Source organism: Gouania willdenowi, chromosome 7, assembly GCF_900634775.1.
Source record: "Gouania willdenowi chromosome 7, fGouWil2.1, whole genome shotgun sequence".
In the NCBI taxonomy this organism is placed as follows: domain Eukaryota; kingdom Metazoa; phylum Chordata; class Actinopteri; order Blenniiformes; family Gobiesocidae; genus Gouania; species Gouania willdenowi.
This window is the reverse complement of record NC_041050.1, coordinates 33,650,944-33,675,116: the sequence shown is the minus strand read 5'-3', so window position 1 is coordinate 33,675,116 and position 24,173 is coordinate 33,650,944. Positions and strand designations below refer to the sequence as shown.

General features: G+C 35.6%; 1 protein-coding gene across 6 annotated transcripts in view; it reads right to left on the bottom strand.

Moving 5' to 3' along the window:
- LOC114466567 (neural cell adhesion molecule L1-like protein) overlaps positions 1-24,173 on the bottom strand; it is a 102,136-nt gene that overhangs the window by 24,380 nt on the left and 53,583 nt on the right. For all 6 annotated transcript variants that reach the window (XM_028452099.1, XM_028452100.1, XM_028452098.1 and 3 more), the window contains exons 13-23: positions 23,360-23,523; positions 21,983-22,148; positions 21,539-21,663; positions 19,189-19,290; positions 17,851-18,048; positions 16,507-16,577; positions 16,171-16,393; positions 14,639-14,754; positions 12,256-12,460; positions 11,332-11,454; positions 8,469-8,651 (exon numbers count right to left, since the gene is read on the bottom strand). In XM_028452099.1, coding sequence (XP_028307900.1) covers positions 8,469-8,651; positions 11,332-11,454; positions 12,256-12,460; positions 14,639-14,754; positions 16,171-16,393; positions 16,507-16,577; positions 17,851-18,048; positions 19,189-19,290; positions 21,539-21,663; positions 21,983-22,148; positions 23,360-23,523 — 1,676 coding nt within the window. The remainder of the gene's footprint in view (positions 1-8,468; positions 8,652-11,331; positions 11,455-12,255; positions 12,461-14,638; positions 14,755-16,170; positions 16,394-16,506; positions 16,578-17,850; positions 18,049-19,188; positions 19,291-21,538; positions 21,664-21,982; positions 22,149-23,359; positions 23,524-24,173) is intronic.

Sequence of the window (24,173 nt, the reverse complement as noted above, 5' to 3'; positions counted from 1 at the left end):
TACTAAAGTTCAAATTCAATTAATCACAATTACAGAGCATTAAATAAATAAGATCATAAAACTTAACCTTCCTCTTGTGTTAGCTTTCTGTTAGCATCTCAAATGATAACGGGTCAGTTTTGATCCACGTCTTAAATCAGCTGTAAAATACACTTAAAAATATTATCTATCATGTAATTTGTTTCTCGTCTCTTGATTACCTTGTTATGTAATGGTTTAAGTCCTACTTGGAGGAGCAAAGTTATTTTGTAAGCATTGGAAACTTTGAATCTGACAAATATCCTGTGGGGTTCCTCAGGGCTCTGTTCTTGGACCCCTTCTTTTTAGCCTTTAAATGCTTCCTTTTGGACAAATTCTACAGAACTGTAAGGTTGATTATCAGAGCTACGCAGATGACACACAACAATATCTATTGCTGAACCCAGATGACTATGGTCATAGAGATGTTGTGTGACTGCTTAGAAAAGGTAAACTGCTGGATGAGTGAAAACTTCCTTCAACTATACCATGACAAGATGGAGGTGATTGTCTTTGGTAACAGTGAAAAAAGGACTGCTATCTTTAGTCTTGATCTTTAAAAGCTAAAGACCAAGTCAGAAACCTTGGTGTTCCGATAGACTCAGATCTGACATTTAGCAGTCAGATTAAATAAATTCAGGTCAGACAGTGGAGCCCAGAGTTCACAGCAAACATGGTGACGCTGCTTTTAGTTGTTATGCTGCAAAGAAGTGGAACAAACTGCAGCAGAGCTGAAGTCAGCACATGAGAACATTATTAAATCCAAGTTAAAGGCACTTTTTTTCTCTACTGCATGTGACTGAAAGGGAGATTTTTGATCAAATTATTGTTGATTTAAAGATTTTACTGCTGTTTTTAAATGATTTACTGCTGATTTTAATGTTCTTATCTTGTGTATGAAATGCGCTAAACAAATACATTTTCCTTGCCTTGCCTTTCTGATATCTGAATTATGTATGTATTAATATACAAATTTGAAAATGTATTTTATTTATTGATTTTAAAGTTTCTGTACCCTGGTCATTAGGACTGGCCTCTCATTTTAAGAGAGTCCTGCTATACACACATGTAAATAGTTTCAGGCAAACATTTTAATCATCACTGACTTAAATGACTTTCAATTTAATGCTAAATAATCACTCAGAATATGTCAAGAATGTTGAAGTGAAGCAAAATACTGATTTGTTCTTTATTCTAACATCCATTTACTCATTTACATGTAACTGGTTGCAAATGTTTCGGCAGTAATTTTTAAAAACAAAACATGAGCAAAGCTCCTCCTGCTGTACTTCAATAATAAACATTACAGTAGCTACTTCCTTTATATTTATCATCATTATTATTATTGTTGCTGGGTTGTTTCTTTGTTTTTTGTTTTTCTTTGTTTTTTTTTTTGTTTCGTGCACCGACTACCAAGTCAAATTCCTTGTACTGTCCTAAAAACTGTACTTGGCCATTAAAACATTTCTGATTCTGAATGAAAACTTGTTTTCACCTTTACATGTTGTTAGTGACCCCGCTTAATGTTTTCTCTTGCGGCAGTTTTCTCTTAAGATGTTTTACCTTCCACATCTTCGTCCAAAATGAACTCCAACTGAGTCAAATTCTTGTCGTTTACGTAATTAGAGCCTTGACACTCACCCTCAATTTTTGCCAATTCCTTGAAGGTGGTTATGAGTTCAGGAAGATTTTGATCAAATGTTTCTAACCTTCTTTCTTCTTTGCATGCAATGGAATTAAATGTATTTTCCATTCACCATTTTACACCCTGCATGTTCTTAAAAACACCACAGCACAATAAGCCTCTCGGTGGTATTCACACTGCATTTTCTTTAGTATGTTTTTAATGTTTGATTATGCAAATGTGTGGCTTACACACCAGTAGCCCTCCTAATAACACCGTTTTTAATTTTTAAACATCAGCTCTTGAGGCTTGGTTCTTCATATTTTCACAAACACTGTGCAGCTAACTGCAAGGTAAGAATAAAGGCAGAACATATTTCTTTAAGCAAGCAATGACGGGTAAGGGTGTGATGTATGTGATCTCAGCTTCTAAGCTTCATTACTTGTAACAACGGCAAAGTTTCCTTTTTTTAATGCACTTCAAAAGAATGGGTCTATATTTGTCTGTGAGCAAAAGTTGGCACAGCTTTGAAGTGAAGGCATAAACTTCACCCCCCACGATGCAGGTTAACTTTCTGCCTTGGGATATGACAGTATCCTATCATAAGGTGAATGATGTTTTAAGTATTTGTGAGAAATACTCCAAGCAATACCAATGTTTTCAAAATCCAAAAGAACGTGTGTAAAGAAAAGAAAATGTAACGAAAGATCCATTACTGTGTGAAATCAATATAAATTCCAGAATATATTTACATACTTTTCATGTTTCCAGCTATGAACACATGGTCACAGTGCTGGTCCCCTCCCGGTCAGCCTCAGAATAGACTTTAAAGTTCTGCTGTTGGTGAATGGGTTTGGGTCCAGAATACATCAGTAGCTGGGTTTCCATTATCGATTTTCGCAAATCAAAAGCGATATTTCTAAATGTCAGCAAAGAATAATTGCGCTATGAACATGTTTCCATTGAAGGTTGTTTTTGGGCAAGAGCTTCTCTGCAGGAAGACGTACACCAAAACCTCCTTAAAACACTCTGTATTCCTTTGTTGTTTAATATGGAAGTAATAATTTTTAAGTATAATGCAAAGAAATGTCCTGGTCTCCTCTTCTGTCCACACGTACCACGCCATGTTTTTTCGAAAAAAGAAGTGGTCATGTGACCAGGTTCTGTGACGTGTGTTTGCGGAAAGTGTTTAAATAGCGCTTTTGCGGCACATTTCAAAACGTCTGAAATTCCTCCTCATCAAAGTATAAAAACATTTTCGTGATATTTGAGTGTTCTTTTTTTCAGAAGTAAGTTGTTTCCATTACCAGTTTTTATTGCGCTATTTCAATTTTGCGCATTTCCATTTCCAAGGGTAATGGAAACGTAGCTTGTGAGATATTAGTCAGGTATGAACCCAGCAGGTCTCTCAGATCTATGGACACAGGTCAGATAGTGGAGCTCAGAGTTCACAGCAAACATGGTGACGCTGCTTTCAGTTGTTATGCTGCAAGTAATTGGAACAAACTGCCAGCAGAGCTGAACTCAGCATCACATGAGAACATTTTTAAATTAAAATTAAAGGCACTCTTTTTCTCTACTGTGTATGAATGAGAGGGAAATATTTTCTGTTGCACTTTTTGATTATGTAAAGCACATTGAATTGCCTTGTGTATGAAATGTACTATACAAATAAATTACCCATGCCTCGCTTCTTTCGGTCAGAATGACCATAAAGCCTATGCCAGCTCCAGTAGGTGCAGTACACATGTTGTGGTTGCTGTTATCAGCAACTTTACACTCTTTAATCTGTGAGAGAAACCAGGAGTCTGGCAAGTTCAAAATGAAACCCTGTTTACATCTGGTGAAGCTACAGAGCTCCAGGCCTGTTTGTCTGTTTCTGCCTCTGATACTTAGACAATAAACCCAGTGACTCCTCATCTCTGGCTCTGGGTTTGTCTCCACAAGGATCTAAAAACATCAAATAATAAGCTAAGTGAACAAGCACAGGGGGAGTTATTATTTAACATCTTTAGGACTGGGTCCAATGATTGTGAAATAGCTGAAACAGGAGCCATCTCAGTTGAACTGAGTCTCAGATGAAGTCGGGGGTACTGCAAAGTGTTTTTGTTACTGTGACGGGAGGGTTTCACCTTTCTGATTGACTGAAACGTTTCTCCTATATTAGCTGGATATACTACAACATTACATAAGTCTTATCTGAGCTGTTGTTATCTTTCGTGACTTTTTATTATTATTTGTTATCGTATTTTAAAGAAGCAAATTGGCTAAAGAGAATCATGAGAAAAACAAAAGAATAAGAACAAATCAGGAACAATGTTGTATTATTAACATTTAAAAGTATATTATTATATTTAATAAGTATTAACATTCCTGTTAGCTGTTCTAATAGCGCTGACTTTGAAGTGCCTTCAGACAGCCAGTGTCTGTATGCGTAAATCGTATGTATAAAGACATTTGATACGAATGAAATTTACCTTCTGCCACAGATTATGTTGAAGGTCAGGCAGAAGTGAGACACATTACACTACTTCACACACATTATGCTCTAAGCTGTTGGAAAAGATTGACAATTATAAAAGAAAACAAATGGTGGAGACTTTCTCTCTCTCTCTCCACAGCCCTGCTCTGATGCCTGAGAGACCTCCACCTAACCGAACCCAGAAACACCTACAGACTGTTCTGTGTTCTGTGTGGTTATCTGAAAGAACACCTTCACTGGACGTGAACTGAGCCCAGTTTTGTCAGCCTGAGGACAGCATTGGTCAGAGTCCAGCCTGGATTTGTGAGCCTCGTGAGTGGGAGTAATGGGAGAAAGACAAACTGAGCCATCCTCTCCAGGTGGTGTGCTGCTCTGCAGACTTCCTTAGGTCCAAGGTTCCCAAAGTTGGGTAAAACACTGTGGCAACGTTAGAAACTAGAATATAAAAGGCAGTGACTATCCGTACGGTTGCCGTATCAATATATAGACATTCTATCCGTACGCAGCATCCCTATTTGGCCAGTTTAGGTCACGTGATAGGTCATTCATTGGGCAGTTTAAGTCGCGTGACTAAGACTAAACCTTACCCTAAACTTAACCCTAAACCTAAAAATTGTTGCGATATTGGGTTATAACCTAACCCTAAACCAATGCCTAAACCTAACCCTAAGACGCTACGTACTTGTAGTTCGGTAACCGTACCAATAGCACCGGGGGTTGTCCGTACGGCAACCGTACAAATAGACACTTTGAATGTAAATGGACCAGCAGTCAGGAGCCTCCATGCATTGCCACAAATTACTGATGCAGAGCCCCCTCATACAGCCTCAGACAGAGAAACAAACTCATCAAAAATGCACAAATATAAAATTCAGCCAAAGATTGCAGAGTTATGTGCATTCTAACAACCTCACCCTTCTCATTAAAGAAGTGAATTGTATTTCACAGTTATTGATACATTAGTTAATTCTACATTTGTTTTGGTAGATTCATTTTGACAAAAAAAGACATTGGTTTATCACTGAAAACGCCAGTAAGCGACTTATTTAAATAAAGCAAACAAGTGATAATTCTAAGATGTTTTATTGTGTGCTTTCAGATTGGTTTTTTTATTATTCCTCAACAGGATAGGTAAAATTCTGAGACACATTTTACTGTAAGGCTACGTTGTATTTGGCGTTATATTATTATGTTTTTTAAGTGTGCAGGAGTAGGGGGTACAAATGTGTGAAGGGGTACCAGACTGTGAAAAGTTTGGGAACCACTGGTCTAGGTCCTAGGTTCCCAAAGTGAGGTATGGGTACCCCCAGGGGTATGCAAATTATCATAGGGGGTGCGTGAATGAAAATTAAAAACAATGACAACTTTGGAAACTAGAATATAAATAGAGCGGTTAATGTTAATGCTAGGCTAATGCTAGGCTAATGCTATTACTAGAATAATGCCAATGCTTGGTTAATATTAATGCTAGGCTAATCCTAATGCTAGGTTATTGGTATTGCTAGGCTAATGCGAGGTTAAAGCTAATACTAGATCAATATTAATGCTAGGCTGATGCTAATGCTAGGCTAATTCTATTGTTATGTTAATGCTAGGTTAATGTTATTGCTATTGCTAGGTTAATGTTATTGCTATTGCTAGGTTAATGCTATTGCTAGGCTAATGCTATGCTAATGTTAATGTTGATGCTCGATAATGCTAATGCAAATGATAAGCTAATGAAGTGCGATGCGGGCCAGCACCTGCATCCTCACTTGCATTTTCTTCAGGAAATGCAAATATTCTAGTTATTATTATATATTATTCCTCAACAGGATAGGTCAAATTTACTTTAGGACTACATTGTATATGGCATTACATTATTGAGTTATTTAAGTGTGCAGGAGTAGGGGGAACATGGCTTCAGGTTAAATGTCTGAAGGGGTACCGGACTGTGAAAAGTTTGGGAACCATTGGTCTAGGCTATACCTGGTTTAAAAATAAGAATCCTAATGGGTTATAAGTAGTATTAAAGTATTAAACTGGCCATGGCTGTTTAGCACCTGTGCCAAAACTGCTTTACAGAACATAAATAAATTACATAAACACTTCATCAAAGGTCTGAATTGGTGATTTTTCACTTTCTACATGTGTTAGTCAGAAGAATAGTGCAGGTTATATCTGTGGTAATGCTCACAACTAATTCAAGTTATGTCATTTTATAGTTAAGGGTGTCTTTAAACATAAACAACATTCCTGTAAATGATATTAAATAAACTCAGACCAAACTTATGATTTTGAATAAGAGAAAATGGGAATCTAAAACTTAATTCATTATCAGCAGTGTGAGATGCAGAGCTGCAGACTGAGCCAAGGTCAGTTACCAAGTCTAACAAGATAACGCTAAGTTTGTCTTGAAATGATAGTAATTCAATTTGAATAAAGAGTTCATGTTGAAGTTGGAATCTCGAGATTGTGTAATTTAGTACTTTGAAGAAAGTAACAACCAGGCATGTGACGGCATCTGTGAGGCTCACGAGGTCCTCTGTGAATATGAAAGTAAACCTCCAACTACATTGAGGGATGTGAGCCTTTATATTAACAATAAATATGCATACGTATTTCTCACCCTGTTTGAGAGCCTCCTTTTTTAAAATATCATATTTGCAGGTTATACATGACGTCCATCAGGGTTGGGGTCAATTATAGTTGTAATCGTGTTACTGATAATTCATTGTAACTGTAATCGTAATTGGAAAAATATACTGCTTTTGTAATGGTAATTGAATTCAAACAATTGACTTGCCATGGAAATTATATAAAAAAAGTGTCAATTACAATTTAATTAAAGACAATACTGAGGAACCATGTTACAGTTCTTTGGCTTGCACATATTTATCAACAATTATTACATTATGTTTCATATCTATTATTATAGATATAACTATTCCCACTACCTGTTACTTCTCTTGAGGATATTTTTACCATTTAAAAAAAAAGATTGAAAGCGAGTCATAAAACTGACATAAAAAGGACTCAGACGCCCACACAAAAATATTTTATTACCAATATTTTTATGGATAATGAAGCCTAACAAGGTAACCAAGAGATGAAAAATAGATGATAGATAATATTGTTTGTGTGTATTTTACAGCTTATTTAAGAGGGAAGGTTACATTACAGGGTTATTTACTTCAGGCTCAGTAAATGTGAGTGAACTTTAGTATTTGAGAACGTAATTGTAATTGATTATCAGGGGAAGAACAGGATTGTAATTTGTAATTTGAGTGTAATTCTTCAATTAAGTCAGTTGCGATTGCAATGACTAGCATTCTTTCCAATTACACTTACATTACAATTAATTTTTATCCTCTGAAAGTCAATTAAAATTATGTTCTCAATTACTAAAATTCAATTACAATTAATTACAACTACTGAGCGTGAAATAAAAAACCTCAGTTAATCTTACTATTTTGTTCGCTGCCTTATGATGATTCAGCTGTAAAATACACTAAAAACAAATATCTATTGGTTACCTTGTTAGGCTTCCTAATTAATGAAAATATAGGTTTTAAAATGTTTTGTGAGGGCGTCTGAGCGTCTGAGTCAGTATACCATTGATACCTTGATTTCTTTTTTTTTATGGTAAAATGTAAAAAAGCGTGATATGAAACATATTTTAATAATTGTTAGCTAAATATGTGTAGAACTATAACTGTAACATGGTTTACCAGTTTTGCGTTAAAATATACAATAGTTCCGGACCCGGACCTCAGAGAAATCTGACTATAGTTCCGAGCGTAATGTGCCTGTGTTACCACCGTGTTAGGATGGCTGAGTGGTCTACGGTGCTAGACTCAATGATTTTTCCTTCCGCTGATGTGGGTTCGAATTCCACTTCTGACGTTTTATTTTTTTTTTTCATTTTAACATATTTAACACGGAAAATTCCACCTTTAAACATACATATACAAAAAAAAAATACTTTAGGGTATCTCCTGGATTAGGGTTAGGGTTAAGGATAGGGTTAGGGCTAAAATAAAACTGACAGAACTATAGCTGGAAGGACGCATGCGCACAGGAAGTGCCGTAACTAGTCAGGTTTGTCTAAGGTCTGGGTCCACTGACAACAGCCTAAATTATAATTGACAATTTGTATAAAATTTTCATGGCAATTACAATGACAAAGTCAATTACAATTTAATTACAATTGGAAAGTACAATTTCATGCATACGCGGTCCCCAGGCCCCGCAGGCTTGGTCCCCTAGTTACACCATAATTGTAATTAATGATCAATTACGGGATTACAATTATAATTGACCTCAACCCTGACGTCCACACTGTTGACGTGTCCTTATACGCACCTGATACAGCTAAAGTCCTGCTCTCCTCCATTAATGACGGTCCACAACCGGCCCTAGTGCAGGCGCTGAGGTGAAATCTGTAACCACTGTCTCTCTCTAACCCCCGCAGGTGCAGTTGGGTGGTGTCAGCATCACTGATGTTCACCTCTTGGGTTTCAAGCACTGCCAGTGAAGTGTCATTAACTGCAAAATAAAAAAAAAAGAGATGTCATCAATGCATGTGTCACAAGGGGGTCTATTAGGATCAACATTTTTGAAAAGTCCTTTAGATGGATCATCCCCTGGGTTAATGGAAGGGGAACGTTAATGAGAGCTGACGCAATGGGAGATAAGATAAAGAGACGTATATACAGTATTTATAATAGAGTGAGCTGAAGTAGAATATGTTACATAGAAGCGTGAGGAAAGATGAAAGGAGAGGTATATAAAAATTCAATATTTTTCATTTATGTAGCATCAATTACAACAATAAGCTGTCTCACAGCGCTAGCTAACGTAAAACATCAGGAAGTAAATTAAAGAAAACTTTCAAGAGTGGTTCAAGCAGTGTTTTTCAATCTCGGGGTCGGGACCCCATGTGGGGTAGCCTGGAATTCAAATGGGGTCGCCTGAAATGTCTAGTAATTGACTAAAAAAATAAATAAATACTGGAAGAAATACTGATTAGAAATAGATTTAGATTTTTTTTCAAATTATCATTCTTTTTCAAATTAAAACAGCATGCAGTCTTCAACAACTGTGTTCTATAATTTTAATTTGTAAAAAACAAATCTAGTTATTAATAATAATAATAATAATAATAATAATAATAATAATAATAATATCTAAGGTGGCACAACTTCTCACTAATCCTGGCTACTCTGTATTTGTAATACAGTCTAACAAACGAATCAAAAAGTAATTCTTAATAAAAAAAATGTCTTATATTGTCACCAGGAAGTTATTGATATCAAAACGGGGTCACGATCTAAAAAAAGGTTGGGAACCACTGGGTTAAAGGAAGGACAGACATGGGTAAAAAGGAAAATAAAGCAATAGATGTAAATTAAAAGAGCAGCGTCGTACATGTGTCGTATTACACATTGGTAGGAATCCAATGTTAGGTATTTATTTTCCATGGGACTTCATTTGATTCTGTGTGTGGAAATATTTCTTTTTCATATTTATATTTCATTCACAAAGATGACACAGCTTTGAACCCAATAGTAAAGCTCTATAAAATCCAGGGATATAGAATAAGACATGCTTGCCTTCAAAGGGTTGTTTGGACATCACTTGAGTTATAAAGCTAAAAGCAACACAACAAAAAAGTGCAACACTGACAGATTGCACAGTGTGTGAATGACTGTGTTCAAAATAAAAAATCTAAGATCTGATATGGGAAGAAAAGCAGTGGGGGGGACAGAGGGGGCAGTGAAGCACTGGCCAGACTCGGTAGGTGAGCATGGAGGCGGCACAGCACACACAGTGCTGCTTCTGCCCTCACATTTTACACAAAAGACTTTAGAAATGTCAGCCAACACGAGCGTAGGCATCAAAACACAGAGGGTGTAATAATGAAAGCCCCTCTGACTTGTTCACACAAACTCTGCTCAGGTAGATAGAAGATTGAATTTTTAGTGGCTGAAAAACCTCTGGTTGGATAAATGCTAAACCACAACAACGGACATGACTTTAATGAACTTAAGGTATAAAAACAGTTATTGCGTTGCTGTCTTAAAAAGATTGCACTTCTTGTAGTGTTGACCTTTGACAGCATGTGCAGACAAACAAAAAAATGTATAAAAACAGTCCAAAGAGAATATAAAAAACCCCAAAGGTGAAAGTAATGGATTACAAGTACTCACATTTCTGTAAATGAATTGCTTTTATGGGTACTTGTACTTTTTTCAGTATTATTTTTCTAAATCAGAAATTTTGCTTGTACTTACAGTAAGTATGTTTTAAAAGAAGCAAAGTAATTCATTACATTTCAACTGTTACTGGGTAAATTATTAATTCTTATTTTAAAATGATCAACAAACATTGTGAAACTAAAAAAAATAAATGACCAGACAACAATCAAACGCATCACATCATAGCCAACCAATCAGATGACACGAAATACACATAATTTTATTAATTGGTGTTATTTATTTATTTAATTTAAATTGTACATTTTGACAAACCTTTTATTTTATACAGATGCCTTTATGTAAAATAAATTAAGTTCCAATTGTGCAAGATTTAATCTCGTCTTTTTGAACTTTGTACATGAGATGTTTACTGTATGCAAGGGAACCATGGCAACATTTATTACCAAAAAATAAAGGAGTACTTTGTGTACTATTTAGTTGAGATACATTTGACTTGTACTTGAGTCTTTTGTGTATAAGTACAATTTCAATCAAGTAACAGTACTTCTACTCGAGTCGGATACATCAGTACACCTCTGAGAGACTCACAATGTTTATTAAAATGTGAGCGTCAGTTCTTCTATGATCACTATCCCAGTGAACAGTGCCACCTAATGTCTGATGTGACAGCAACAAAAGCCCCCCAAAAAAAAAAAAAAGAATGGAGCTGGGAACATGTTTTCATGTTTATTCAGGAGGAATCAAACCTCCTAAAAGTGTAAACGTAAACTGTCATATCACACATCCACACATCAGGCCTGCTCTTCTCTTCCCACACCTCTCCAAACCCAACAGCTTCTCTGCTGTTTGCACGTCGCCCACAACACCTCACACCACACACACACACACACACACACACAACTGAGACACACCTAAAGGAAATCTATAAAAGAAAAAAAAGATCTGCATAGGATCACAGTGTGCAGCTTGGATTTTGTGTGTGTGTGTTTGTGTGTGTGTGTACGTACGGAGGTGATACTGCAGGTAATAACCACTGAGGAAACCATTGGACTTCAGTGGCGGTCCCCAGACCAGTAGTATGGAGTCTTTCTGGGGGTTAGAGGCTGTCAGGATGGGCACCTGCTGTGGAACTGAGTGTCAGACAATAACTTTAATGCACAACACAAGCAGAAAAGACACACAGTAAATACCAGAGAAGGGGTCAATTACATTTTTCTTCCTCCTGTGTTAGCTTTCTGTTAGCATCTCTCATGATAATGGGTCAGTTTTGACCCATGTCTTAAACCAGCCTTAAAATACACTAAAGAATTATGACATATGATCTCATTTGTTTTTCTTCTCTTGGTTACTTTCTTAGGCTTCCTAATCAATGAAAATATAGGTTTCTATATTTTTGGTGTGGTAATTATACCCCTCGATTTCAAATGTTTTTTCTTTTTTTAATGTTAAAATTATTAACAGGTAGTGGGAAAAAACGATATGAAACATATTTTAATAATTGTTAACAATGTATGTGTAAGCCATAGAACTGTAACATGGTTCCCCAATTCTGCATGATTGATTAAATTATAAATTACTTTTTTTTAATCATATTTTGATGCCAATTACAATTACAAAATCAATTATCTGTACAATTAAAATATGATTACAACTGTAAGAGGTGTTTTAATTACAATGATGATGTAATTATCAATTACGCAATTACATATACAGTATAATTGATCCCAACCCTGGTAAGTACATACTCTACAACCTGAGAATTAAAAATATGATACATTTTAAGCATGTTTACATTAAATGAAGTAAAAACAAAAAAAAAAAAAAAAAGTAGGTAATGTCTTTATCCAATGAATTATTCTGCCTTGTTTTCTTACATGATATTATCGTGTGAATCATTTTCTAACACTGTTCATATCTTTGTGTCTCCTCACCTCCTTCTGGAGTGTTAAAAATGACTGGATCACTCTTTGGTCCATTGCCTTTCTTGTTGAAAACGTTGACAGTGAGTTTATATTCAGAGAAAGGTTCCAGGCCTGGAACGATAACGTGGCTCTTTTTTCCAGGAAAAGTCAAAGAATGGTGTTCATCTAAAGTTTTGTTTGGGTTCTGCAGGCCTCTTCTTCTCACCCAGTGGACCTGGGGCACCAAAGTGGAATAAAGAAGAACTGATTTATGGCTTTGTGTTTGTCTTTACATCATTTTATACAGTGTTACCTGAAAGATTTTGAACACAGATGGACATATGCAGTATACATTTTCTCTAAAAACAAAAACAAAAACATCAGTAAAAACTCATTTAAGTGTCTTTGGAATAATAATGTTATTTACTTTGACAATTTTTTTTTAGATTTGTGATGCCTCTATGAGACATGTGCACACTGAAGGAGTTGAAGCAACAACAAAAATAAATAAATAATAATAAAATCAGATTTGAAAAACATTGATTCATCCCACGTGTCTTCAGACATTTCAGTCTGACTATTCAAAAGGTGAAGTGTCATCAGCATCAATGAATAAGCGTATACTAAAGCTGAGAAAGCCATAGAAAAAGAAAATATAGACCAATCCGTTAAAGGTATAAGACCTTAAAGTTGTAACTACAGCTGAAATGGCAGTGACAGGAACTTAAACTCAAGATCTATAACAAAAAGTTAGGCTTCCGGTCAGGGTCCTCCTTTTAAATATCCAATACTTGTTTTATTTATTTATTTGTTTTGATTGGGACAGTGCATGTTAATGAACAAACATGGAATGCATGCATGTAAACACGCCGGATTGTAGTTAAAAGCTCATTTCTGTCCGTAGTCCCACGGGTTAGGGTCACGCAGGGGTCACAAAACATTGCAGAATAAAATTTACAAAAGTACATCATTATCAATAAATTATCAAAAGCCCTAAACACAATAATCAAATTATACTTACAAATTAATTCAGCTTCACAACCAGTCCTTCAGTGGTGGAGGAGCAAGGGGAGTGTAGAACCTTGTATTATTTTGAAAATCCAATAGTTAATGTTTTTTAGAACATGACGGTAGTGGTAGGATAGCGTTTTTATTGCCTTTTTATAGAGACTTTCTATGGTTTTAAGTGCTGTGGGGAAAGCAAGTGACCAGGTAGTCAAGCAATAGTTAAAATGAGAAATAATCATTGAATAAAAGTATGTTTTCGCAGCATCCATGGTTAAATTATTTCAAATAAGCCAGAAATTTTGAAGATTAAATTTAACAACCAGTGCCACTTTTTTTGACATTATGAATTGTGAAGCAAAGTGTTGGATCAAGGACGACCCCTAGGTATTTAAATTCTGAAACCAGGTCAAGTTCCACTCCATTCAGAAAAACATTTGATCTGGTTACTTCAACATGGCATTTTGAGAAGTACATGCACACAGTTTTTCTGGTGTTCAACATGAGGCATGAATCCGTGAGGATAGAGCAGCTGTGAGATCAGTAGCTGCTTGTTGGATGGTTTTTGATTCAGTGTAAAATACTGCATCATCCGTGTACATCAGCGAGAGGACGTTTGGATATGAATTTTTTAGGTTATTGATAAAAAGAGAGAATAAAACCGGCCCAAGGATAGACCCCTGTGGGACATCAACTCCAGAATCTAGACAGGGAGATTTGACAGTATCTACTACTATGTACTGTTTCCTGTGGGACAGATGAGATTTAAACCACAAAAGTGCTTGATCCAAAATGTTAAATTGAGTCAACCTGGATATTAAAATCTGATGGTTTACAGAGTCAAAGGCTGTCTTCAAGTCTAAGAAGACAGCCCCGACAAAAGGACTGTTGTCATTTATTTCAACTTTGGAATCATTGAACACGGGATGTAATATTAAACTGTCCTTTGTGCCAAAAAATGGTAGTCACATGAGGTTTACTATTTGAGAGTGGCGTGAGAGATGTCTGATATGGAAAGGATGTAAAATTGGGACGAATCATCAGTAGTGTTCCTTTGAATCAGGGGGTGTTTTGGCCTTTCAAACACTAGACACCCCCATCAAAGGTGGCCAGCTACAGGGTGATCAAGCCTGAGCTTGCATCCCATAACTGTTTCCCCACTCCCTCCTATCTGGAGCTTTCGGCCACCTCACACCCGGTCCATGCAATGTGTTCTTATTAACTAAATGTTTTACGTTATTTAGTTTACTCATTTCCACATTTAGCTAAAATGTTGCTGCAATTAGCAACTAATCAATAATCCACAATTAAATAATGTATTGTACCTAAACTCCAGTAAACAAAAACCACTAAATCACACAAAGTTAATTTACAGTAATGTAAGATCAGGTCAGCAAGTAAGTCTTACATCATAGCCTCCCAGATGTCCGCGCACTGTAGCGTTGGGCACTGGAGTCCAGCTAACCCTCAGAACGGTGGTGTTGATCACTTCCACTGCTATGTCCTGTGGGGCTGCCGTGGGAACTAAAAACAGAAAAGAAAAATTCAGAAATATTATCATACCAGTCACAAATTCAACCGTTTGTAAACAGTAAAATAACATAATTCCTTTTTAAAGCTGCAGTAATTTTTTTAGCTTCATTTGGTCAGAAATCCATAATAATCTTTGCGCATATTGTATTTCAAAGTGTTTTGAGTGGATACTGAACTTTTACACATTCTCTTGTCTCTGTAATAAAGCTTTAGAAATCCAGGAGCGTGATGTGACTTTTCAGCCAATCAGAGATCTTTTTACAAACCAAGTGCTCCATGAGCTGTTTTGGGGTGTTGCTATTGGCTGCCTGACTAAAATCAATGCGTGTTCACGTCCTCTGTAGTAAAAGTGAAATAATAGACATTCCAGTAGGAGAAGTCTCCATCGCGGCGTTAAACACAACGGTTAAACAGCAAAGCAAGCAGGAAAAAGGAAGACTAATGTCGAGAATAAGCAACAGTCCAAAGAACGTGTGAAACTCAAGGCCGGGGGGGCAAAATTCGGCCCTATAGACCATCAAATTTGGCCCACAGGAGAAAGTTAAAAAGACAGAAAAAACCAAATAATTCAGTTGTAGATAAATAATCGCCGGACATTTGTGATATCAAAAGGTTGGGAACCTCTGGTCTAAAACATCAGAAAACTCTCCAATAACAAGATAAAATCCCTACATTTGTCACTAGTCGCTAAGCGCTCCAGAGGTGTGCACCTTCACGAGGACAATAGGTTTCAAAACAGGGAGGGGACGGGGAGAGCATGATTGTTTCTATGCAAGTCTCACGATTCTACATACTGCAGCTTTAAGAGTTAGGAATGTTCTATGGTTTGATGCTTTGTAAACATCAGAAAGAAAGTTAGACAACAAGTTATTTACATACATTAGTGTATCTGTCACAAACTTTGACACATTTGTTCTGCATATGACCTTATCTAAGCATGGAAAACTTGCCAAACTACACACCAAAGGAAACACATGAGCTAATTAAAGTATAGGAAAGTACAACAACCTGCATGGACAGAAAATGCTGGGAATTTGCTCATTTCTTCGTGTCACTGTAACGACTAAAAAGGAGGGAAACTGGAGGAAAGGATTTGCACTTCAGGGGGCCAATTGTTATCAGCCAAATTACTCTTAACATGTCTATAATGTTTATTTTCCACCTGCTGGGTTAGATCTACTAATTTACTACGTAGCTTTTGCTAAGGGTGAAAACTTTCGGGAAAGGGTGTATGAAACGGAAACAAACTTAACCTGAAACATTTTCCCGCAGACAGTGGCGAAGAACCACTGAGGGCGTGAAGAGAAAATAGTTGAGAGTGAGTCAGATGTTGCGATAAAACCGTGCAACTGAGAAAAATAACACATAATTGTAATACATTAAAGCAAACTATTCCACACAACTCACCATCTTCTCCTGAGTAACCTGTGACGACCTTTGGTTCTGGTCCCCAGCCGTGACTGTTCCTGCTCTGAATTTTGATCTCGTAGGGAATAAAAGTGGTTGTGTTCCTCACAACAAAGGAGTGCCTCTTCACCAGATGCTCCTGCCACACATCCTCCACCCCCAGTTTACGGAAGCTCACCTTGTACTCAAGGCCTGGCCCGTTGTGTTCGATCGGCAGCAGAGGCTACAATAACACATTGCAATTAGGATTCGAAAGGTTTTTTTTTTTATTTTTATTTTTTTTTTAAATGCTGCATCGCAGTGACTTTTTCCACATAAATCTTTTTCATCTGTTACCTCCCAGCTAATGTCCATTTGATGAGGAAGATGACCATGGATTTTGATGTTCTCTGGGTTTCTGTCAGGAGCTTTGGCGAAAAAAAAAAAAAAAAAGCTTTACAACCATAAAACTATGGGGCGCCAATTGTAAAGTTGCACATGTTAAAATAAACAGCAACTTTTTGCAACGTTTTGGAACAAACTACGTTTAAAAAATGTTTGAGGAATTTTTTACGTTACTTTTGACCAGATTTACAGCAATATGTGTGATACTTACTTTTCTCGTAAGAAAAAATAAATATAAATGGTAGATATAAATATAAATGTTGAATCTAAATGCTAAATAGTACATCTACATTTTAAATATTACAGTTTAACAAATTAAATCAAATATTAAATGTTAAATCTAAATGCTAAATAGTAAATCTAAATGTTAAATATGAAATCTAAGTCTAAATGTTAACTCTAAATGCTAAATAGTAAAGCTAAATGTTAAATATCAAATCTAAATATTAAATGTTAAATCTAAATGTTAAATCTAAATCTAAATGTTAGATATAAATCTATATGTTAAACATTACATTTAAATCTTACATTTAAACACAAATGTTAAATATATATCTAAATGCTAAATGGTAAATCTAAATGTTAAATCTAAATCTAAATGTTAAATATTAAATCAAAATCTTACATTTAAATATAAATGTTAAATATAAATATAAATGTTAGATATAAATCTAAATGTTAAATATTACATTTAAATATTACATTTAAATACAAATGTTAAATCTATATCCTAAATATAAATATAAATAGTAAATCTAAATCTAAATGTTAAATATTAAATTATATCTAAATTTAAATGCTAAATAATAAATCTAAATTTTAATCATTCAATCTAAATATTACATTTAAATATAAATGTTAAATCTAAATCCAAATATTAAATTTTAAATCTACATATTAAATGTTAAATCTAAATGTAAAATTTAAATGTGAAATTATTTAACATCGACATTATATTTTTACAAGAAAAACATATTTCACAAATATTGCTATAAATCTGTTCAAAAGAAAAATAAATTAACTTCAAATTAACAACTTTACAATCGGCGCTCCTTAAACAAACTCTGTTATCTTTTTTGCTAGCAGCACACATTTTCATATTCCGAGTGCAACGAATGAAGTTAAAATGTGACACAATACAGGCTGATGTTGAAAATCTCAAATGTTCCCAAGAATCCCAAAAAGTACCTTTAATCCCTCCAGTGCCTAAGCCTGACTTTTTCCTACAGTGCTGCTTTGTAAAATCCCACATTCTTCAACAAAGAAAAAATGCAAATAAAAATCAGTGATCCTCACGAGCTGGGGGTGTTTCGTGCCTCCTGGTGGGCTCACTGGGGGGTCCTGGTCCGACCTCGTTCACGGCGTACACTCTGAACTGGTAGTTGAGATGCCCATGGAGTGTCAGCTCTGCTGTTGCCTGGTTACCGATGACTTTCTGTAGCTCCCTCCACTTCCCAGGCTCCCATTTACTCTCCTCGTACTCCACTACAAACTCTGCATATGGAGGAGGGATACATCATACATGCACAATGATAAAGATAAAGGACAAAGGTTTGGCCAATAAATTAAAAATAACTGTGGTTTTTAACACAATTTTTTTTTCTTCTGTAAATCTTTTCAACAAAATCACCCTCAATTACATTTTTTTTTTTAAGAAACATTATTAATACACAAAATTGTAGGTCCATATAGTCACCCATTAAGTTATACAGAATAAATTTACCAGGTCCTTATGTTATATATTCTAATGGATCATATGTTTAAAATCATAATTGCCAAGTTGCTTTGTTGAACATTGGCAGCATTTTATTATAATCAATTATTTTTCATGATTATATTGTATACCTATCCATATTTGATAACTATAGGATTGTATACTGCAGCATCAAATGAAGGATGGCATGATTATCATCAGTCTAAATAAATGTTTTTTTATTCCCCTCCATTCACATATTTTTAATAAAAACAGAATAGAATAGAATATACTTTTATTGATCCCCAAAGGGGAAATTCAAGTTTTGCAGCAACATGATGAAAAAATAGCAGACAGGAATACAAATAAATAATAGCATAGATAATAGTGCAAAACTGAATCAAATTATCAAAATCCAAAGCAAAAAAACAAAAAATTTAAAAACGACAAGTGATGGATTTAAAGGAATTGGTTGTTTTTTCTTCCTCAGATACAAAAACTGTTCTTATCATGTGTAATATTATTTTACATGTCGTTCAAAACCTCCACTTATATACAGTATATTAACTTATACTGTTCTTCACACCTCATTGTTATTATGTGCAATAGTATTTATTCATTTTTTTCCTGTTAAATATTACTTGAAGTTGAACTGTTAAAATCCTCCAGTACCTTTTTTGTGTGCAAATACCTGCTGCTGTAAACAGTTTTGCTTTTACATGATTTATTATCCACCACACTTATTTACATGAATCTCATATTCATAGTTTCTATTTTTTTAACTAGCTAAAAGGTTTTGTGTATTTCTTTCTGCGTAGATTTAAATTGTGTATTTCCTTATTTGTTTGTTATTATCTCTTCACTGCTGTAACAGGGGAATGTCCTTGTTGTAGGGTTAATAAAATCTAATCGAATCTAATCTAATATAAATTGACTCATACCTGTTATTGCGCTGTTGTGATCACTCCCTGGTAACCACGACAACCGGACTCTTCTCAGCTCGAGTTCTGATATTTCCAAGTTTGTGGGAGCATCAGGAATATCTGTTCCAAAATACAAAATAAAATTATTAACATGCACAACCAAAGAATAATACCCTCCTTCTACAATAAACTATAGTTTAACTGTATGGAATATGAAAATGCAAAGTGGTTTTATCTATTATACGTTTGAACAACAACCCTTTATTCTACATTAATACAAAACATACAATATGACTGTCAGCACCAACATTTCCCCAGGTTTTGTCATATGTTTTGTGTTTAGTGTGTATTATCTATAGTGTTAACTTTTTTTTAACCTAATATCTCTGTTATTGTGCTGGGGTATTGTTGATGGCATCCAAAATAAGCTTTTACACACACATCTGTTGTGGACTTTGGCAAAAGCCCTATCTGCACGGGATTAGTTTTACCTAAGGACCACATGCAATTTCTAATAATTGCAGAGAATATCTGTGACGTTTAACTTGTGCAAATCGGCCACGTCAGTAATTTGTAAAGTTCAAAATTCCCTCGCAAATTACCTACTATATTTTGCTAAACTCCGAGGTCCTGTGATAATACTAATCCAATGCAAATAGGCATCGCTGTGATTTGGACAGAAATGGGCGGGATCTGATGCGTGATTACGTGTTGTTTTGTTTCCGATGTCACGGTCTGAGTTTACCTCGTACTGAGATCGATTATGAGCATATATGCACATGCGCACGCTTGCAATCCTAACCCTAACCTTAACCCTAACCCTAACCTAATCCAATAAACTAATAAAACACGTGTTTGTTCACTTTGAAAACAAAAATAAACAAAACTGAATTATTATTTGTTGGGTAAAAAATCATTTTCCTGTAGTGCACATACGCATGTATGCTCATAATCATTCTCAGTACGAGGCAAACACAGACCGTGACACCGGGACGCATGTTTATTTATTTTTGGCGAAGAATGGAGGCTGCATTGGAGTGTTTAGAAAACCTTTTGGGTCCCGGGCCAGCAAAACCTTATCAGCCCGTAACGTACTGCAACAAAAAGAGAAGGCTGAAAGGAAAGAGCGATATCAGAAGCAAATGGTGGATCACGTCTTGCTTTGCACTGTGCGGTAAGAATCTTTTTTTTTTTTTTTTTGTAGCCTTTTATTTAATACAGCTGGCTAGCACTAGCAGTAACACAGCACCAAGCTGTGGTCAAAAGCCTGCAAAGTTGTTTAACATCAACTCACACACGTTGATGTCCGTAAATTTCCGTAAAATCTCAGGCTTAGGATATCCCGTGCAAATGCGCCAGATAAAAAGCAGATGTTGGGGGGGGGTCATTTTTTTAATTACATGTGGTCCCTAGGTAAAACTAATTCAGTGCGAATAGGGCTTTGGAATAACTTAGATTTGTTTGCTTCTAACAAACAGCTCTGTCACACTTGTTGGCACATACTCACTCCCTCTCTTCACTCTTATCTTCATAGTGTCTGAGCAAGTTTATCCTCAATCAGCTGATCGCTGATTGAGTATAAACTTATCTAATCCTACCCCTTTTCTAGATTTCCCAACTTAAACATTAACAAAGTCTGAATTTACTAACAATTTGAAAACTATCATGTGAATAAATCATCAATGCTATATAATACTCACACAGAAACAATGCAATAATTGTTTTTGACATTAACCATACCTTTTTTTGTCAAATAATGTACCGTATCCTTCAACTTTTTTACTCTAAATAACAGACGAGCATCTCGTGTTAATTATCTATCATAAACATACTTCTGAACAATCATTTCTTCATGATTCTTCTAAAACATAATTATGCTGAGAATTATGTGAAATTCATTACTTAGTGTGATCCACAGTTTAACAGATGGTAATACAGAAGCTTTTCGTTGTTGTACAAACTCTGCAAACCTTTCTATTTTCATTCCCTCTTAAGTTCTAACCTCCCTCTCTTCAATGAAACGTTTCCTGAATATTGTTTGGTAACAGAAAATGTGTTGCTTTATTTGACACTTGAGTTGTTTTATGCTGCACCAAGTCAAAAAAATTCAGAATTTTGGATTTTAAAAACAAGCCATTTGTGAGAACCCCAAAATCAACATCGTGAACAATTCTGATTGCTCTTTTCTGCAGAACTTGTATTTCCTCCCATACTCAGGTGTAACCCCGCCCTCATTTTTAAATATTTCTCCCAAACCTATCCTTTCTTAGGCAGGGCTGATGACGGTCACAGTTATGCAAAATATGAAAAGCTAAAAATCTGTTATTCTTCTGTGAAAAGAACACAAGTATTTATGATGTGACCTTACCCATTACTGTGAGCAGTGCAGTGGCATTGACTTGATCAAGGCTTGTTCTGGCAATACATGTATACAATCCTTGATCACTACTGTTCACATTCATAATCTGCAGCATGTCATCGTCCACTAAGTACCTGAAAGTGAAAGCACAGAACGTTCATCATTTACTATTCTCCACAAAAGACAATACAGAAAATCTAATAAAAAACTTTAAAAGTTTTGATTATGATGAAACCTTGTATGAGCATTTTGAGGCTTTTATAAAGCTGCAGTATTTGAAAGAAAAATCAATTAGCCTTGAGCCAAAAAACTGTGGATAATAAACTAAAGCTTGTGGGGTTTTTTTTTTTGGTTTTTTTAATCTCTTCCAATAACAAAGTTTGTTTCAAGAAGATTAAACCATCAGTATTTCTAAAACCTAACAGAAATCATATGAAATCATAACATGGTTACTTGGAATTTTCTTCAAAGAAAAGTGGGATTTCCTCTCCATCTTTCATCCACACCATTTCAAAGGTGCCGCGCAGACTTTTATCGTAATCTGCTTGACACGTCAGTTGTGCGGCCGTTCCACTGATGATCTGAATGTCCTGAGGAGGGTCCAGGATTCTTGTAGGATCTACACACACACACACACACACACAAAATGTGATTGAAGACACAACTGTAAATGAATATGTCAAGTCATCATCAAGCTTTTTCTGAATGTTGCATGATGAAACATGAATCAGATTCAGGAGCGTAGGGCTCTCCAGGACAGGGGTTGATCTGTAACTTCATCTGTCAAACATCTGTATAGGATCCAGCTATCTGCGACCATCAATGGACACATTTAGAATAAAATAGAAAATAAAACTCCTTTATTGATCCCCAGAGGGGAAATTCACTTTTGCAGCAACAAGAGCAGACAGTAGAAGCAAAAAAAAATATTTACTGTACATAGATAATAGAGCAAAAATGTAGAACTGTAGGTCAGACATAAATGAAGTATGTATTTTCTACAGCAGGGGTGCCCAATCCTGGTCCTCAAGGGCCCCTATCCAGCATGTCTTAGATGTTTCCCTCTTCCAACACAACTGATTCAAATGATTAACTCACCATCAAGCTCTGCAGAAGCCTGATAACTATCCTGGTCATTTTAATGGATAGTGAATCGGGGACCCCTGTTCTACAGTCTATGTATGTAGCGGCGAACACCCCGCCCCCACGCTCTGTCTTGTGTTTATAAAGCAGCATGAGCTCGGCTACAAAATGGGTGGGAGGAGGGCGGGCCGTCCTCTGGCCCTACGTCACTGTGTGGGGAGGAGGAAGTCAGTGTCCCGTCTATAGACACACCCATTCATGAATATGCATTAGTAGGCCACAAATCAGCCTGTTTGTGTAGAGTTGCTCAGAAAGTGCCTTTTCAAAGGCTAATACTCTGGAAAACAGGGGAGTTTGGGAAAATAAACCCCAAATACCATGTTTTTGGGGTTCTTAGAACAAATGAAGATGGGTGAAAAATAGCATGACATGGGACCCTTAATGACTTCATGATACCTTATTCATGCAAATGACAGGTTTCATCATGTCATAATAATGACACCGTAATGTCAGTCTCTATGTATTAAACTTCAAGTGAAGTGTCACCGAAAAAACAACAAAAAACAAATAAATAAATAAAAAGGATGTATGGATGCATGTAACCCATCTCTTTGTTTAAAAATGTAAAAATGTTTCCCTATGGGAATTCTACAACAGCCTTCATTATAGTGAAACAGCACAGGTGTGCAGCAGCTGTGCATGATAGTGAAAAGCTAAAACACCACACTAATGAATTTTCAGGGATACCTTTTACATCGAGCACAGCGGTGACAGATGACATGTCCTCTGTATTAATGGCACTGCACACATATTTCCCACTGTCAGCTTTTTCACTTTGGATAATTTTCAGAGATTGTCCGTTTTCAGCAGCAATGAATCGTTCCCCCTCAACGGTGGAATCACCTCTGGACCTGCAGAGTGACACAAAGTACACCTCTGTTATAAAGTGCACAACACCATGAATACCAGGGTTGGGGACAATTACATTTTTCAATACAATTACTGTACGTCTATATTATCCATGTTCCATTACAACTAAATTACAATTACGGTGACTGGCATTTTTTTCCAATTACAATCAAATTACAATTACTTTCTATCCTCAAAAAGTTACAATTAAGTTCTCAATTAATAAAGTTCAATTACTCTCAAGTTAGAATCTCTTAAGATAACGCATCCAAAATAAGCTGTAAAATACACTACAAAATATTATCAATCATCTAATTATTTTTTAATCTCTTGGTTTCCTTGTTAGAATTATAAAAAAAATTAAAAAAAATATAGGTTTAAATATTTTTGGTGTGAGTTTTTGTGTCACTATACACCTCATTTAATTGTTTTTTATGGTAAAATGTGGGAATGCTTGGTATGAAACATATTTTAATAATTAACTACATATATGAAGAAGTGCACATAGAACTGTAACATGGTTCCCCAGTTTTGCGTTAAACTATAATTGACCATTTCTATAGAACTTTCATGGCAATTACAATTACAAAGTCACTTATCTGAATTCAATTACAATTATGAGAGCAATACATTTTTAAAATAACAATTATGC